Below are 19,998 nucleotides of genomic sequence, written 5' to 3' on the forward strand. Positions count from 1 at the left end.
GAATGCCAAAAGCCACCAGAAGCTGGAAGTGGCAAGGAAAGATTCTCCTCTAGAGCCTCTGGAGGGAGTACAGCCCTTCCCGACACCTTGATTTTGAACTTCTGGACTCCAGAGCCATGAGAGGAAAAATTTCTGTTGTGTTAAGCAACCCCATTGGTAGTAATTTGTAACAGCAGCCAAAGGAGACTACTACAACTAGTTAACATTTTCAGGGTTTTGTACTTTTTAAAAACATTCTGAAGAAAACCTGCATAAATGGTGCTTCTCACATGTGGCAGTGATAAGCCTAACAAAAGACTTTAGTATCATTTGCTTCTACACCAAAAATGCCATTATGTACTTTTTTTGGGGGGGATACTTTTCAATGGAAAACAAAACCACAAATGGATAGAGCAGGATCATTATAAATCTGGGAAGTGAACCCTTTAACTTAATTACTGGACCTTCATAAAAGACCCTGAAAGGTTTTTTAATGTTTGAGAAAAGTATGTGGAATCATTCTAAATACAAGTATATAATTTATCGATAATAGTTTTTCATTCTTGTTTACAAACTCGAAAATAAGGCAAGTTCGCATCTGGAAAAGGTGATACACATCAGTATTTCTACCTTGACCAGCTTCATAATATGGCATGGCAAATGCCCCCAGATTTCAGTCAGGGTTAACATTTCCAAATTATTTTCCTACAGCCTGAAAAGCTATCAAAAGACTCAAAAGAAGCCATACCATGAAGATTTCAAAAAAGTCTTTGTAAAGTCAAAAATACACATATTAGGTATTTACATAAATTAGTAGAACCTAAACTTTTGTTGTTATTAAAAAACAGTGTGAAACTGATTATGTCCTGTAGATGTGTGTGTGTGTGTGTGTGTGTGTGTATTTTCAGAAAGGACAGAATTTAAAATCTCAGATACTGTTACTCTTTTTGATTTCTCTATCATAGCAGCTTCAGAGCTTTTTTAAATATAATACCCAAGTAAGAATGCAATGGAGGAAAAGGCAGTGGTTTGAATCATTATACATCTATATAAAATAATCTGTGAGCTACTGGTCACTTGTTTACATTATCTTAGATGGGGACTTGCCATCTAAGATATTATCATGCCATATCATCATGCCAGTCGTTTGCTCTTCTCTCTGAATGTCTATGATGTGCTTTGGAGGAGTAGAAATAGGATGTTCTACATAACAAATATATATATAAGAAATCTTTTACAATAATCACAATCATCTGCATGAATTAGTCTTAAAATTGCACTTCAGAGAAGTTAAATACCACATTATTTCAATGCATATTTTAAAATAATAGACACGTTAAGTATAATTTTTACTGTCTCATCTATTTAAGAAAAATGTAGAGCCTGTTTTTCCTCCTAGAGTTGTTTTGGCAGCATCATTTGAATTTGCTAATACAAGGTAAGTAAGTATGATGATGATTGAGAAGTTCACTTCGTTAGTGGGATGCGGAATTATTGTAGCAGGAGATATAAATATATACACATATTTACATGTACATACATAGAATTTTTTTCTTCTTCAGACCACCAAAGTAGAATTAGAAAGAAGATCGGAAAGGTAGACAAAACAATTGACCTTTCAGACAGTTTTCTGCTGCCTCCTGCAGAAAGAAATCTTTTTCCTCTCAGGTCTTCCAGAACTCTATTCCCTGCCTTCAAGGGGGTCAAGGGAGAAAGAAGCGATAGAGAGAAGAAATAAACCACAGAGAATAGGCACATTTGCCTCTAAAATCTACATAAAAGTAATAGAATTTTCAGGTTCATCCCTAGCACAAACATTAAAATGTGAGGTTTTTCTCAAAAATAGCCATATAAAGTATTTGTATAAAGTAGATATCTGTGCATAATTAGAAAATACCTCTTTAAATAAAGTTTAAATCACTTTCCCTAACCGATTCTATTAAACTTTGGTTTATTTTTAGCAATGATGAGTTCCTGCAATATCATGCTGAAACGCTAGACTAATGGTAAGTTTAATTTCAGCCAAAGCAGATGAATCCATCGGCTTTCACTTGAGATAAGATTCTAAATAACCTGACTGGGGTAGAGCAGTACTTTTGTGAATTTCCAAAATGGCTTCGCCCACAGTATTAGTCCTCTACGAATCATTAAGCTGCACATTTTTTCTTGACCTTTTTCTTTTGTACACAAATAGGGATTGGAAGCAGACATCAGATAATTCTTTCTTTCTATTCTTTTGCTTCTCTTCCTTTTTTATTTTTATGTTTTTGGTTGGGTGACCTACAAATGTAAGATTTTAAATTTTTTTGACAGACTGAATGTTTTTAAAAGCTCTGACTCTTCAATTTCTTACGCTTTCATCATCACAGTCAGGTCACACACAATAACAAATAATACACATCTTTACACGAAAATGGAACACAGGATGGTTTATAATCCTGAAAACTCTGTCCAAATTAGTATTGCGGGAGGAGTCTTGTAATAGTTTTATAAATGCACACGACTTCCCAGCTTAGCTTGATCTTTGCAGGAATGCACTTATTTTCTCTCCATCCCTTGATGCATGTTTTGTTCTTCTCGAAATGTATGATTTTGTTTACTTAAATATTTTCATATTCTTTGGCATCAGGAATCACTTAGATGAGATACCTCCATTGTGGCGAGAGCGTGACCTTTCCAGAGGTACTCGTCTGTTATCTGTAAGACAAAGAGAAAAAGAACCAAAAACAGGGTGAGCTTCAGATCTCGGCTATTACCTGATGTCAGGTTGAGAGAGGTTTTCAAATAGTCCTGAAAAATCACTTTAAATGAATATGTAAATAAGTAACAAGGAGTCCAGATCTGAGGAGTTCACACTGCAGCTGCCAGACTGAGTTCAAGAGTTCTGCAATCAGCAATAAATGACTTTTCTTGGTAAGTGAAGTCAGGGTGATAAAAGAAATGGAAGAATTCTCTCAAGCTCAGTCCCCTCGGAAATAGCAGGCAACAAGAAAATTCCTTGGTAAAGATGTTAAATTGAAAGGATCTATGTACAGTGCCTTTTGTTGGAAAACACTTCAATTCCCCATGAGTTTTCAATCTGTACGTTGGCTACCTCTAGAGGACACCAGCGTGGGCAGAGCAGAAAAGAGTTTTTATTTTTTACAATGATTGCAGTACGTGGCAATCAAACCAGCTACCGAATTTGCTTGATTGTATGATGTAAACAAATTCAATACATTATATAGTCATTATGGGAATGAATAATGAATGAGACCTATTCTAGGTCCCATTCCCCCCACCCATCGCAGGAAGAATAATCACTGTAGAGATAACTGTTGGCACAAAGCTTGGAAAGCAAAGTTTAAAAGCACTGAAAGTTGCTGAAAATAGTTTTAGATTTAATAGGAAAAAGGTTTACAGCTCTGCATTGCAATGATCACTACTATGTTATTATCACCTCTGTTTTATGCTCGGCTTGAATGCAATTGATGCGGGTGAAAATCCCTTTCTGACAAAAGCATAATATACTTAGATTCTCTATTTAGAATGAGACTGGGTACCTAGAAATAATGACAACCACCAGCACTTACATAAATGCTAACACTTTACACTCGTTAATTTGCTAATTCACACAACATCCCCGGGAGGTAAGCCCATTTCATTCCATCCTATTATCTCTGCTTTAGTGATGAAGGTTACACAGCAAATCAATGGTATGATGGGGGATTATAACGCAAAGTTAATGCCTAAACGTCAGGCCTGCTTTGTTCAGAGGTAGATGTTGGGGCCTCCCAAGCTGCTACTCATTTCCTCCCTAAGATGATGATGCGTTACTAATACATCCTGCCTGTCACGTGGGGAAGATGGACTGATGAGTCCTGAGGTTTTGCCATGGTGCCATTCTCGTCTGTGCTAGCATCTCTTGACTGATTCCTGGTGGTCTGTGGTCAGTACACAGAGCAAAGCTAACCGGCCCCCATGACCTTGGCCTCACTAACACCATGGTATGAGTGTACTGAGCCCACCAGCCTTAAGCTTAAAGCCTACTGAGTACTTCATAATGCAATAATATCACTGAGAGGTGAGAAAGAAAGAGGCATTTTCTCTACTCAGAGATATATCTGAGTGATGGATTATATGGGTATCTTTTTGAAGATACCATTAAAAAAATCCATTATTTAGTTTGTGATATGGATCACAATTCAGCAAAAAAATGTGAAGATAACATTCCTGGATAAAGCACTTATTACTTAGATGTCACTGGTTTGCATACAGATTGGTTTGGGACTTCTTAGAAAGCATTTAAAAATAAGATTACAATATAATGGGGTTCCCATTGCATTGCTAGCATTTAAGCGTTCAGCATTAAAGCTATCGGACATGAGAATGATGGTAGCACTCCCAGAGGATCGTGCCAGCTTGAAAAAAGACTTGTGCCTTGATGGCCCTACACGCTAATGCCAACAGGTATTCACACTTCACTCCAGGAATGCCACTGGTGTTCCATACCATCACTCTACCCACTGGATCCAAGACAAGTACCACATCCAAAAACCCAGTCTTGCAGCATTAAATGATGAGATGTAAGGATCCATACCAAGCTGCCAATTACTGGTGGCATTTAGTGTGAGAAAATAAAGAAACTTTCAGGTCAAATCAAACTGAGGAAAGGACATTGAAGCTTTTGGAAGGCAGGCTAACCAATGGTTCAGAGCCCAAATCCTGCCTTAGGCATATTATATAAAAGAGAATTATTTTAGATATTTTAGATTTTCTCCATCTCTTTTTTCCTTCCTTCCTTCTCCTCCTTTTTTGGGGTGCCTAATTGGTCCCTAAGTTAATGAGATAATTATTAGAAGCAAATCTACAAAAGTTGCCAATTACTTTCATAATGTCAGCCTTCAACCTTGTTTATGAAAAAATGCTGCTCAAAACAATGGGAGCAATGGCTGATCTGGATCTTTTGATTATCATTTCCAATTCTCTATGTTGAAACTAACTTAGTTACAAAATATATATTTATATTCAAAATAATATTTATATTATATGGATCAAGCTAGAAGTGGAATTTAGAGGATACCATGGATACCATGCAGTGTGTATGTGTCTGTGTGTGTGTGTGTGTGTGTGCGTGTGTATAGAGAGCAAGAGAAAGAGAGAGATTTTTTCCCATGCTGAGCCATGTCTTCTTTGAAGCAGAGATTAAAAAATCACAGAAATTGTTTGCAATACAACTTTTACATGTATAGTATTAAATACTAATGGGTAAAAATCAGTGGCCTGCCCTCATAAGGTCAGGACTCACAGTGGGAGTTTATGAGAAAAGAACAAATGTCAGACATTATTACTGTCAGAGGTGATGGAGTAATGTGGATGATGGTGAGAATGACTGCATTTGCTGTTTGGAAACATAAGTGGAGGAAGTGGGTGCCCATGTGATGTGATTCGAGAGCTCCACGAGACCCAGCCTGAAGCAAATTCACTTTTCTAACTGGTCTTATTCTCCCAACACTACTGATACTAGTGTGGTTTAGATGATAAAAATAGAGGGCTCTCCTCCGAAAAGTCGAAGGTTTAAGACACATATATTTGCCTGCGATGATATGAAGGGCTTTGTTAACAAGTAGAGGTCTCCCTTTCCAATCTGCCTGTTATCTTTCTGGAAATCAAAGAGAGAAAGATGGAAGAGGAGGCTCTGTCTATGTGTGTATACTTGTCGGAAACATTGTACAATGAAATATAGGAAAACATATTTCATTGGAGGATGGGGTAACATGATTTGTCATAGTCTTCCTCTGCTTCTTTTTTCTTAATTCATGGAGTAACACATTATAGTGAATAAGAACATCTACAAGGTCTAATATATCCTCATGGTCGAAGAATTCATTAAGGGATTCTATTGTTTGTAAACATGAGGATTAATGCAGCAATAAGCCTGAGATGTCAGTCACAAAATGTACCTTCTAAATCGACCATAGTTGGGTATACCCTAATAGATTCTCTTGGGTCATCAAAGGCTCATCTTTGAAATATGCTCCCTGTGAAGGTGAATAGATTCTGATACTATGGACTGTGGCCTGGTCAAAGCACAAGGTTGAAGGGAAGAACATAGTTATATGAAAATGTGCATCCTATAGAGGAAGAGTGGCCAAAACAAAAGCAATATTCAAACCTTTAACCAAAAGGGAATATAAATGCATGGCTCCACTTAAACATGACTCTGCACCTTTCGAATATCAGGTTAACCAGCTTAAACTGATGTCAAGACTTTCCTTGCTGTCATAAAGAGTAACAAACTGAACTCCTTTTCTAAGCATAAATTGATTTGGTATTCATCTCAAAACCTTCCTGAGTTCTGCAGTGAATGGATTGAACCCATTATTGTATTACTCTAGAATTCATTCATGCAATAATTTATTCAGCAACTATGTATAAAGCACATGGTCCATGAAATACCTGAATGTTACAAAGTTTCAGATCTATACCTAAATCTACATCATTAATTTCCTTCTTACTGAACTTTGTCAAGTGAAATAACTGAAGAATAAGCACAGCACAGATAAAGCTTAAACACAGTGTGACACGGCAGAGACTAGAGCAGTGGTCCCCAACCTTTTTGGCACCAGGGACCGGTTTGATGGAAGATAATTTTTCCATGGACGGTGGGGGCCCAGGGGAAGAGGGATGGTTTCAGGATAATTCAAGCACATTACATTTATTGTGTACTTTATTTCTATTATTTTTACATTGTAATATATAATTAAATAATTATACAAACCTCTCTGCTAATGATAATCTGTATTGCAGCCGCTCCCCAGAGCTAGCATCACCACCTCAGCTCCATCTCAGATCATCAGGCAACAGATTCTCATAAGGAGCGCACAACCTGGATCCCTCCCACGCGCAGTTTACAGTAGGGCTCAGGCTTCTATGAGAATCTAATGTTGCCGCTGATCTGACAGGAGGCGGAGCTCAGGCAGCGATGGGAGCAATGGGGAGCTGCTGTAAATACAGACGAAGCTTCACTAGCTCTCTCGCCACTCACCTCCCGCTGTGTGGCCTGGTTCCTAACAGGACACAGACCCAGTACTCGTCTGCGGCCTGGGGGTTGGGGACTGCAGGACTAGAGGATGCAAGCCTGTACTACGTAACCTGGGAGTGTGCAATTAATCCTTTTACCAAAGTGAGTATATGCCAAAGGTACGAGGCTGTATCCTGCCTACTGCATAAGGAGGTTGAGTTGGGATTGAAAAAACTGTAGTAAGAGGGCCATGTCCATTATTCATTCTCCACGAGGTTAGGTGTCTGTCTGTCATTGTGTACGGAAGGACAGTTTCCTTCCCGATGCTTTAAAGGCATGTAGATGTATCAGTGCTGACTGAATATAATACACTAGTCTTCACGACAGGTAACATAAACCAAGTATATGCCCCTTATATGCTGCACATTGTTACAAAATATCCCATTTTAATGCAAATTAGTTGGCTAGAAAAAAAAGGAAAAGGAACCCTCTGCAGTTTACCGTGAGTTTTGTTTTCTCCAAAGCTTTTCAAAAGTGATGGTGTGGCAGATTTAGCATCTATGAGTAGGCATGGTTTCTAGCAAACAGAGCAAATGGAGGTCTGGGTCTGTGCAGGATAGGCTAAGGAAATGAAGAACATTGTTTATATTGCTTCCAGAGATGTCCATTAAGTAGCTATTGGCATCCCCAAACATTGATGAGAGAAAATTTATTTTGGACTGTTATACTGAAATAATCTCATACAGACTTACATTTTTCCTGTAATCATCTCATATGGACTTACATTTTTCCTTACATTTTTGTGTCCAAAACTGTTTCATTTATGCTTCTCTCTGTGATTTTAGGGATCCCGACTTAGATACAGTTTCTCACTTCACTAGAAACAACTGGAAGGTGGCAGGTGAATTAGGCCTGGGCTTAACCTTTTGATGGGGGACAGCCAATGGCCCTATTACTTGACCAGATTCTTTCTCCTCACTGTTACCAGAACAGTGTCTTTAAAAAAAAATATGTTGAGCTCAAACTATATATGCAATTTGGTGTTCTACTTTTTCATTTAATATTTTATTGTAGAAATTTTCCATGTCATTAAACTTTTGGAACATGAGATTGAAAGCATGATTTTTAATGGCTCCATACTCTTCTTTCTATATTATATAAATATACCACAAGTTAGTTAACCATTTCTCTACTGTGGGACATTTAAGTTGCTCTCGATATTTTGCTCTTATATATAGCATAACATTGAACGTCCGTATAGTTACATATTCACATATGCCTTCTGTGGAAGTGGCGTTGTTAGGGTATGCAAAGTTAAGTCCAAATGTATTCCAGAATAGTTGTATTAATTTAAATCCAATTGGCAGTATGTGAATTTGTCTGTCTTATCTCATTGTTGAGTATTAATATTTTTAAAATGTGCCAGTATAAAAAGTGAAAAATGGCATCTGCTTCATTTTTTTTTGCATTTCTTCAAATACTAGTGAGGTAGAACTTTTCATATATTATTATCCATTTATTCTTCCTTTATATGCTGACCAGGTCCTTTAGTCATTTGTCTCTTGAGGTCTTAGGTTTTTGCTTTTGTTTTTATTTTGAACTCTACATATTAAAGATTGTAATCAATTGAAATATTTATTAGAAATATCTTCCTCAGTTTGTTGATTCCTTATTGATTGTTATCTCTCGTTTGTGTTGTGGGTTTTTAGAAACATATGGTTTCATTTTTACTGTTTTTATGTAATTAATGCTATTGGTCTTTTACATTGTGATTGTTCCTTTGTTTTTAAGCTTAGAAAGTCCTTCTCCAGCTTCGGACATTTGATAAACATCTAACTATATCTCTTCTTGCTCTTCATGGTTTTCTTGTTTTACATTTATTTAAATGATCCGTAATTTATTTTGTTGTATAATGTCAGATAAGTTTCCACACTGGTTTGTTTCTTTTTTTTTTTTCCTTACAAAGAGGAAATGGGCTGTTCCAGCACCATTTGTTGAATAATCATGAATTTCTATAATGATACTTCCTTTATCACATATTAAATTATCTAAACTAGGGTTTCTGTTCCACTGACATTGATCTTAGTCCCTGTTTTTGTCCAATAGTTCCTGGTTTCATTATTTCAGCCTCGTAATATGTTTTGACATCTGATGGAGCTAAACCTCCATCACTTATATTTTAATTTAAAACACATATTTTTGGGGCACATTTTGGAACCCTACATCATGCTATAATCACAAGACAACTGGAAAATAACACAGCTTGAAAAACGAACCCAGCGAGTACTAGGCTGATCCTAGTAAAGACAGGCAGATGTCTGTTTGTTGAGTGCCAAAGAGTCAAGTGATGCTAAGGTCCCTAATGATGTTTTTAAGAGTACTTCTCAGGTTGTTCATTTTCTTAAAGACTTAACAAGGCCTCTTTCCCTGTCTTTTAATCAGGTTTTCCAACAGCTGACCGCTTTTTTTCTGGAAATACAGCAGAGTCCAGGCAATAACCAAAGGAGAATATAATATTTACTCATCGTTTTTGTCTTGCTGAAAATTTGAATAATTGGAATTAAATGTATAGTTTTGCTGGTTGTTGACAGAGTCGAGTATGTCTAGTCTGTAAACCTTATTTTCTCATATATTTTATATGTTTTACAATTTTGATGTCCACTAGATACCACAGGTATTAAACTATATTGAATTGCTTTATTCCAACAGAATTGCATACACAGGGTGCTGTGCAAAAATGCATGTCTAGATGCCAATCAATTACCTCCACTTAACAATTAAATAGTTCTAACACTATTCTAATTTCAGTGACATTATAACATTTTTAAAACTAGAAAGAGGCCATGTTGTATAATCTGTGTCCTTCATTACATGCAAATAAATCTGTGCAAAGAAAACTGAAACCCAGATTACTGTGGTAGTTCAGGTTGGCAAAACAGATGAAAGTTATTTTAACGAGGATGGTAATGGAAAGTAATAATGTTAAAATAGTTCAGAGGCTACTGTGACTATAGACACACAACTCCCATTAACTGTAATTGGAGTTAAGCACATGTAATGATAACAAAATAGACCCCTAAATGTCTTTCCAATTGGAAAATAAGCAAATGTGTTCTAGGAAACAGCGTTCTTTTGTGTGAAAAATACAGTATTCTAATTGAGATGCACAAATTATTTTCACATTGGTATCGCTCAGGGTATGATGTCGGTATTTTTCCTATGCTTAGGGATGTAGATCTGCTAGAGGTAACATCTGTACAAAGAACTCCTCTCCTTTTCTTAATGCTCAGCATTCATTATGTTATTAAAGGAAAAGTCTCAATAGTTGCAATGGATTTATTAATTCAGTAGCTTGTTATCAGCATGAAACTCTGCTGTGCTAGGGGAAAAACAAATTATATTTTACAAAACTGCAGTAGTGAGATTAAATCACTTTTCTATATTTCACTTTCTTCTTATCCTCCCTGCCAGGTAGGAACTCTACTCTCTATCTCTATTATGAACCTCATATTTTGCAAACTATCAAGTCCCGTACTAATATAAAGGTACATTATCAAACAAACTCAATTATAGTAACTTTAGGAAGATTGAAATACATGATAAAAGTAAAATCATATAGTACAATAATATTACTTCAAGACATTAAAAATGTAATCCATATTAAGCTACAAATGTAGAAAATATGCAACACTCGCTTTTATCTATCATAAACATGATATTTTCATAACATGTACAACCAACCTCTTGGGATTTTAAATGAGTGGTATTTACATAAGTGATAGCTCGAGAATTTCAAAGGATTTTAGAAAAGTATGGTTCAGAAAAAAATAAAATCAGTATATTGTTCAGTATTTCAACTGCCACAGACCTTGCTATTGATTATCTTTGGATTCAATGTCAAAGCTAGTGAATAGATTTTTTTAAGTGTCCTTGGTTTTGTACATTAGCCATGCATTATGTTTGCTTCTTTACTAGAGAATGCAATCGGGTCCTAAGACAAATTTTCTCTCTATGAGGTTGAAAGGCTGATGAGGATGCCTGTATATCTGGCAAATATGGAGAAAGGCCACAAATACAAATATGAAGAATTTTAGAAAACAGTTGGAAAAGCTTCCAAAAAAATTATAAATGTGAAACTTAGATTGAAGAACAAACAAATAGAAACCACAAAATCTATAATGGAGTTGCTCAAGGTGTCTATCATAGTGGCTTACACATAGCAGTTTCTCAAAAACCGTTGATTAAACAATCATCCGATCATCAGCAACGAATCAGGAACTGATCCTTGAATTCACCTTCAGTTTTGCTGTTTACATGGAAGGAATATATTGTGACAGTAGTATAAGGAAAGGAAAAACTTCCTTCTATCTATCCATCCACAAATTTTTATCACATAAGCTATCTGTAGGGTGCCATAACAGGCACCCTTATACATTATTATGGCAGAAAGGATAAATGTACCAACAACTTGAACATGATACGATGTGTCTCTTGTGGCATCTATTACATTCTCAGTACAATGTAAGTTCAGAGTAGAGAAAAATCGTATCCCTTAAGTATAGGAGTTGGGGATCAGGGAAAACTTCATCCCGATCAGGCTCTAAAAGTTAGGTGGAATTTCAACAAGAAGAAAAAGAAAGATAGCTGTTAATTTTTGATTAGTAAAAAAAGTGAGTTCTAGTTCCCTTATATTGGTGACTATTTAATTACTAAATTTTTCCTATTTCAGGACAGGGCATGAAAAGCAATGAACATATAAAGGGAGAATCAGAATGCCTATACATTTTTAACCTTTTTTTTTTCCTAAGAGAAGGAAGAAGAAAATTAAAGGAAATGCACTGGCTAGATTCATTGTTATAAGGACTAAGATGTAGTGACAGCTCTTTCCCTAAACATGCAATTTTAATTTAAATTCTATTTTAAAAAAAAAAACAACCTCAAAGCATTTACATATAAAACAGTAGCTCTGCTTCAAAAAAAAAAATCCATAGAAATGGGGCTCTCTGAAATCATCTGATGAGGTTCTATGGTTGAAGCCTAGATAGCACTATCAAGAGTGACAGTAGAAGAGCTGATCAAGCCACAGATTGCAATGACCTGGGCCAAGAGTGCTTGGCAGGGTGAGAGTCTGAGCAGCCATTTGGGTTGGTACAGAATAAACTAGCTGTTAAATGGCACTATGGCTACAGGGTCAATTCATTACTGCCACCTGTCATCTTTGTGCAATTCTACTCCATGTGTGGCATAGATCCCTATGATTAAGAATACTAGGCATCAGCCATTTCTCCAACTTTGATCATATGATGGACAATCCTCTGTCATTTTCTGTGGCAGTTGTTTGTGATCTGCCTGAACTTTGTTGCGGATTTGCTGACTCAGAATACACTTATCTGTCATCTGCTTTTGTTTCTGTATCGCTCTAAGACTATATAACCATTCTTCTTGTTTTTAACATATACAACCTATCTCTTGGGTCTGGACTACCTATGTCTTGCTGATGATGGAAGTTTTAGGGTAGTCAGCCCAACTTTCTAGCCTCTGAGGCTCTCTGGCTTCAGGAGTAAGGCAGAAATGGCAGTCCTCTCCCTGTATGATGCCTCCACTTCACAAAGAACCAGATCATGGAAATATACCACTGCCTGTGATTTTGAGGAGAGAAGATATTTAACCTACAGCTTACAATTTGCGAGTCTATAAACAGGTGTTTCCCATTAGTAGTGTTCCCCATGCCAGCCTACGCTTAATTACTTAACCAGTTGTATGAACAAAGGCAGCCTGTATGGTTAATATCACAGACACTTTAGCAGCTGCCAGTGCCATTGCTTTAAAATATAAAGTGTCCCTTAAGGTAGAAGACAGTTGTTTTAAATATGGGCAATTAGGATAGAATTACAATACAGCTTCTTAATTTCATATTCATAACTGACAGAAGTTCCTTTGTAATTTTAGTGTCTCATACAATCCATGCGTAACCCGAGTTGCCAGGCCGAGCATATAGGTGATTAAAAATGGCCACTAACTAGCTGCTTACCTCTCATATAAGAAGTCTCGAAGAATCATTCCTGATTTTTAAGTCGATTGGAACAAGTCCAGTCCTCATATTATCAGAAAAATGTAAAAGTATGGATCACCGTACATTGATGTTCTTTGCAGCATTGTTTGCACCAGTGAAAATCATAAACAGCCTATGTGCCCATCATGGGATTAGATACAAGACGGAACCTACATACACTAGGATACTATGCAGCCAATCTAAATTATTACATAGATCTATAAGTATTTGATAGATAGAAGTCCGCATGATAAAGCGGAAAAGGTAAGTTACAAAAGGGTATGTCATATGTCATATTCTTATTTTTGAAAAAATATAGTGTAATTTGTAACATTATAATTTTAAAGTTTAGAAAGATATATACCAATAAAAGCAGTGGTTATCTCTGAATGGTAGGATTATGATTTTTGTTTTTTTTATATTTATCTATAGTGTCTGAACTTTTGGCATCGAGCACGATTAATTTGGCAAATTAGGGGAAAAAACCCGATAGGCTATTAAATGCTCAGTCTTCAGCCGCAAAGCACATACTGCTTTCAATTTAAAGAAAGAGAAGTCTAGGATTCAATAATCTCTGAATTAATTCCTTGTTAATTACACCATCACTAAGTACACTATAATGAAAAGTCAAAAAAGGACAAAAAACAAGTGCCATTTTTCTGCCCTGCTTAAGGAAGGGCTATAGAATATTGCCTGATAGGAAAGGAATGGCTTATAAGTTTTAGCGTATGAATAGATTTGTCTTTACACACTGTTAACATTTATAAAGGTATTTCATGTATCTCAGATTCTAAATTTTAAAAGTTCAAGTCTTTCAAAGTGACTCTCTCCAAAAAAGATGGGTTAAAAAAATCCAGAAAAACAAAAGGAAGTATGTCATCACATCATCTGGAGAGAGTTTTACTTCAATGATAAAATCACATGAAATTTCAAAATTGCTTTGCAACATGTTGCCTACAAATGACAAATTCAAATAGAAGAAAAGTCTGTCCTCTGATGGTAAATGATACTGACCCATTTTCAGGAAGGCATGCATTCTGGGTTATTTTTCCTGCATAGTGCAAGAGCCAGCATGTAGGGTGGGGAGGGGAGTCTCGGCACTAAGCATTATAATCTTTCTTACCACCACTGATACCGGTGCAACATAGGACAGTGGCGTGAAGGAAAGCTAACTGATATGTGTAGTCTTTGAACTTATTAACGTAGACTACTGGACATATTTTTTCTAACTATTTAATAATTAGGCCCCCCTCACATCTACACATTTGCAAAATGACCCTTTCTAAACACCAATTTCCTCATTTGCAAAATGAGGATAATCATAGTATTTAAACTGTAAGGCATTAACAGGAGTAAATGAGATAATCCAGTACCTGGCCCGTGTTAATCTTTTGGTAGGTGGGAAGCATGTGTACGCACATACACACACACGAATCAATCTACAAGCCTCAAGAAAAAAGCTGTTTCTATTTATAAGCGATATTCACAATTTAGTGCTACAGGTAAGTCAAAGTTCTCAGTGTATGGCCCTATATAATGGGTTCACGACTTTGTTCTGTCCCTTAAAAGCTATGTTTTTCTAAATTGAATTTTCTCTCTGTGAACATAAACATAATATTAAAGACCTTACCTAACAGGGTAGTTACAAAGACTAAATGAGGCAATAATGTAAAAGGACCAGAATTTTACCTGATATAGAGTAAAAGCTTAACATTTTTTATATTTGATATTATAAGAGTTGAATTCCAAAGATTTTAACATCGAGATATTATTATACTTTTTAAAAGTCTAGACAGCTTTGTTATGGCACTATGACATTTTTTTAGCCACTTTTGGGAAAAGGAGATAAGATGAAAACAGATGTTTATAAAAGTCTTTTTCAAACTAGCCTATGAAAACAAAGACTTAATAAAGATCAGCGAGGAAGTCAGAATTTATCAAGGTTCTTACTTTTTATTTATTTCACAAGCCATCATGGGCTAGGGTATTTTTTATGCCCTTGAGAAGAATGAAAATCTTTTATAACAATTTATTTATTTTTTCTGATTGTCATCCAGTGGGTATAGAAATGTTGCCAGACTGCCTTCTATTACTTCTCTGCTTTAGGATTCCAGTTGTCTGGACAGATTTGTCCCTTAGGGTAGAAAGAGATTATTTCTAGAGATTCTAGCCTGGGTTGAATGATGCATCTAGTAAAACTGGTCACTCATTTTTTTTTTCTAGGGCAGCAGATTTACCAGGCAACCTGCTGACCTTTAATTTGGTTTCCTGAGTAGACCGATTCGCTGGGAAGAGGAGGAGCTTTGCTGTCATAAGCGGAGTCTGGTCCCACGTTGGGCATATTGCCCCCTGTCCAAAAACCGTCCTGCAATTTATTTCAACCATTTTTTGTTGAAAACTGACTATGTGCCTGGCACAGTGCTAGAGGGAAACAGAGATAAATGAGCCAGTCTCTTCTTTCAAGGCAGGTACTACGTAGTGATTGTGGCCTTTTGATTTAAAAATTAGTCTAATAGAGATATGTTAAGACTTCTTCTGTACTCTGCTATACAGTTCTCGGCGAGTCAGTTTGAGAACTTAGATTATATTGTATCCCATGACACAAAAAGGAAATGCCTCAGCCCTTTGCCTCAAGATGTTCTCACTCAAATGCGGATGGCATACAAAGACAATGAGAAGACAATTACAGCGAGTGCTATGATTAGGGGTATACTCTTCAGGAGCGCAGAAAAAGAACACTCAGCCAAGCCTTGGGGTAGGCATCTCTGGGAAGGCTTTCTAGAGAAGGCAACGTTACAGCTTATTCTTAAAGGGTAAGGGTGAGTTAGCCTGAAGAAAAAGTATATTCCAGGAAAAGGAGAGAAGAGATGAGGGGGAAAAATGTGTTAGGACTGTAAGCAAGTCAGTCTTGATCAAAAGCAAGGGACTATGGCCAGAACACAGAATCCTCTTGTATGACATTTCAAGGCTCTTGGACATGAGATGTACAATAGGGAGTGAAACGGTAAGATAGTTCAATTTGGTGATCATGTAGTAGATGAACTTAAAGAGGACAAGAATTAGAGGTTAAGTGGACATGAGGGATACAGAAGGAGTCCAACATAACTCCCGAATTTCCAGCCTGTATGTTTGGGAGAATGGTGGTTCCATCAACTAAGATAGGGTATACGGAAGGAAGAGTTGCATCCGAGGAGATGATGATGAGTTCAGTCTGAGATTTGTCAAGTTGAAGATGCCTTTGAAATATCCAGGTGGAGCTGTCCAACAGACTGTCAAAAATATTACAAGACTAAGGTTCAGGAGAGAGGCCTGGAAAGAGTAAGAAAGATTTAGGAGACGCATCACATAGATGATAACTGGAGTCATCACTCAGGAAAGTATGTAGAGTGAGCAGAGCAGTGGGCTGATGATCAAATCCTGGGAAACACTGATATTTAACAGGTGAGCATAGGAGGAGGTATCTCTGAAAGAAAACGGACAGCAAATATCCAGAGAGGTACAGAAAGAACCATTAGAGTACAGGTTATGAAATCCCACGGAGTAGATATTTTGAAAAATAGAATAAGCAGTAATATCACATGTGGTAGAAAGATGCAGTAAAATAAAGACAGAAACTCACAGATATAGAAATATGGAGGTCATTAGAGACCTTAATGAGAGCAATTTCAGTGAAATAAGAGGAGCACAAGCTAGACTGCAGAAGGTTGAGGAGTAAGGGGAGGCCATGAATATAACTTACACTTGCATTTTCCATGACCCTGAAAGAGGTGATATTTTCTTACAGCGCAAATAGCTATCTCAGGTCATTGTGTCTGACTTGCTCAACACCACTTCTAGCTGAAACTGTCCTGCTCATAGTTTTTTTTACTTAGGAAAGCAGCACTAAATAGGCTTTTTTCCCCCAACAGTGGCCAATAAAGGGACCACGATGGACATCTGGCTCCCTCAGGGGCAGCCAATTTATAGGTTAGCTCATAATAAACAAATGGCATAATTTGTGATGAACAGCATTACTCAATAGAGTAATAAGTCAATTGAAGGAGAAATAGAAAAGAATGAACAGGCATACAGAAGGAAGAAAAACTCATTTTGTTTTTTAAGGTGTCTGGAGTAAGTTTTTGTTCTAAAAGAGCCCACTATAAAAAAGACATTAATTATATGATGTAATTCCCATGTCGAAGCCAGTTTCATTTAAAAAATAGTCAATGGAGTGTACTAGGCCATTATTTCTTAAAGCAGGGTATATTTAAAGTTTTGTGTTTTTATTTTTATGGCATACTAAAAAATGTTTACATAAGCATATCCTGTATTATCATCTAATAAGTAATAACTAGTGCATTGATCATTGATATATATGTCAAGGCCTATATATACATTTGTTTATTTTTGTGTTACATAAAAGCCAAGCAATATCATGGTGCGTTGTACTTGAAGAGAGAAAATTTTTCGGGGAGTTGAGTCATCACAGGGTGCAGCACTATTTCACACAACAGACCAGGCAAGCTGGGCATGTGAGAACCTGTGACATAACACCCAGAACCATCTTCATGATGTGAACAGATACACTATGAGAAGATAATCTTTGTGGACCAACTTGCAACTGCTCATTAGCTGTAAATAGAGTGGTAAATATGCACTGAATACTTTTTCTGGCCCTGATTCCAGCAATAAATGGATTAGATACCCATGTTATGCAGATTTCAATCTTAGCCTTATCTTTATGTGAGCAAGACAACTTCCAAAGTTATCGAGTAGACACCCTATGAAAACTGGAATTCCAGAGTTTTTCCCTGTCAGAGTTGTCACTCAATATTGAGTCTGATGATCCTGAGTTTGATCACAAATCCCTGAAGTTACTAGTACCATTTTGTTCAGCCTAGTTATACAACAGGGATTCTCTACATTATAGTATCAATGAGGTCAAAATGTATAACTGGATTTGGAGCTAAATCTATTATTAAATCCAGCATCAGGAGGCACATTAAGTAAATGTTAATTTTATTTTTACCTGTTTTATAGCTTTATTTAAATTGTTAAAGCACATTGAGTTTATGCCTATTTTTATATTTGTCAATATTTAAGTAATGATATATTAAAAATAATTTTAAGTCAATTACTGAGAACCCAAAAGAGTTAGGTTCTCATTAACATGGATCCACAGAACTCTTTTATTACTCCCAAAATTGGAGAACCAATGCACCGGCTAGAATAATCACTATACTCAGGCTTTTCTCCTGTCAATTCATTCTCCAATCCACCTATCTGAGCAGTCTTCTCAAAGAGACCTTACTTCCCAGCTTAAAAGACTGCAGTGGATTTAAAACAAGACTAACCTGGCTCAATCCTAAATTTGAAGTGGTGAAAAAACCTCACAAAACAATAATAAAAATTGTAACAAGTTAACTTTCAAAAGGACTTTGGAGGGCTCACAGATTAAAATCCACTGCAAGACATATGAAGATAAAAGTGAACAGATTTGGCGGGGCGTGATGGCTCACGCCTGTAATCCTAGCACTCTGGGAGGCCAAGGCATGAGGATCGTTTGAGCTCAGGAGTTCGAGACCAGCTTGAGCAAGAGCGAGACCCTGTCTCTACTAAAAATAGAAAGAAATTAGCTGGACAACTAAAAATATATAGAAAAAATTAGCCGGGCATGGTGGCGCATGTCTGTAGTCCCAGCTACTCGGGAGGCTGAGGCAGTAGGATCGCTTGAGCCCAGGAGTTTGAGGTTGCTGTGAGCTAGGCTGACGCCACGGCACTCACTCTAGCCTGGGCAGCAAAAGCGAGACTCTGTCTCAAAAAAAAAAAAAAAGTGTACAGATTCACACTAAAGAAAGTAGCTCAGGGAGATTAGAATATATATGTAATAAATTTGACTGTAAAATTTGTGGTAGCTGAGAAAGTAAAGGAAAAATTTATAGGGTACATACTTTCTGGTTTTATTTTTTAAATTGTTGATTGTTTTTAATCAAATCCTATTCTATCCAATCAGATTTTTCCCTATTCTCTACTGCTCACCCTTGGATCTAGTTAGGTTAGATTCATAATTGTGCCACGAACCTATCTATACATATTCCAGCGTTGTGCGTATTTGCCCTCTCTGCTCTGTCCCTCCCCTCTATTAAAGACTACACATCCCTCAAAGTCCAGTTCAAACCCCACCTCCTTGACCCTCTAGTTTTCACTGATCTTTCTCTCCTCTGGACTCCAATAGCACAAACTTAGCTTGTACCACACAATTCAGCTTTTAATTATGATCAGTTTCACACTGTTCACTATCATTTCGTGTACTGCCTTTACAAGAAGGTAGTTCAGGCATGGCAAAGAATGAGTTTCTTCTACCTCTTTGGTAGCTTTCTCAATACTGAACAGCCATGTGATAAATACATGTTGATTCTTTCTCTGACTCAAACTTTTATGAGGATTTATAGACATATAAATGTGTCATTTGTTCCCATATATACATATTTATATGGGACAATAAATAGTTTACAAATTCTATCTTTTCAATACATTCTTTTGCTATGGGTCTAATTATGAATCTTTGAGGCTAGTTCTAGAGATAGCTTTGTGTTTTTAGGGGAGTTGAGGGAAAAGGTTAATATGTATGGTTAGATTGTGAAGTAGTACATAAAATGACATTTTGCAGCCCTGAGAGCTCCAGTGTTAACCACATAAAAAACAACGACTTGAAGTGAAAGATACTTCCATAGAAGACTCTCTTCTGACCAACCACATTACAATCTCATTCTCAGATGCTCTATTTTATCCTATTGTGAACACTAGTCACAAAATACAATAACCATAAATATCAAAATTTCAAGAGCAAGGCAGAATTTATACATATTGTTTCTAAAAGATTCTCTGTCAGGATTATTTACCTTTTGAAAGATACTCCAGTAGAAAATACTTTCTTATAGATTAGAAAAAAAACTATGTCAGGCAAGGAGGAGGAGGGAGGGGG

General features: G+C 36.6%; 1 protein-coding gene across 1 annotated transcript in view; it reads right to left on the reverse strand.

Moving 5' to 3' along the window:
- Positions 1-2,252: 2,252 nt before the first annotated feature.
- The window catches only part of DIAPH2 (diaphanous-related formin 2), a 914,924-nt gene continuing 897,178 nt past the window's right edge, over positions 2,253-19,998 (reverse strand). Inside the window, exon 27 of the mRNA XM_012650030.1 lies at positions 2,253-2,676. Coding sequence (XP_012505484.1) covers positions 2,612-2,676 — 65 coding nt within the window. The 3' untranslated portion in view covers positions 2,253-2,611. The remainder of the gene's footprint in view (positions 2,677-19,998) is intronic.

This window comes from Propithecus coquereli, unplaced genomic scaffold, assembly GCF_000956105.1.
Source record: "Propithecus coquereli isolate 6110/MARCELLA unplaced genomic scaffold, Pcoq_1.0 Scaffold31, whole genome shotgun sequence".
Lineage (NCBI taxonomy): Eukaryota > Metazoa > Chordata > Mammalia > Primates > Indriidae > Propithecus > Propithecus coquereli.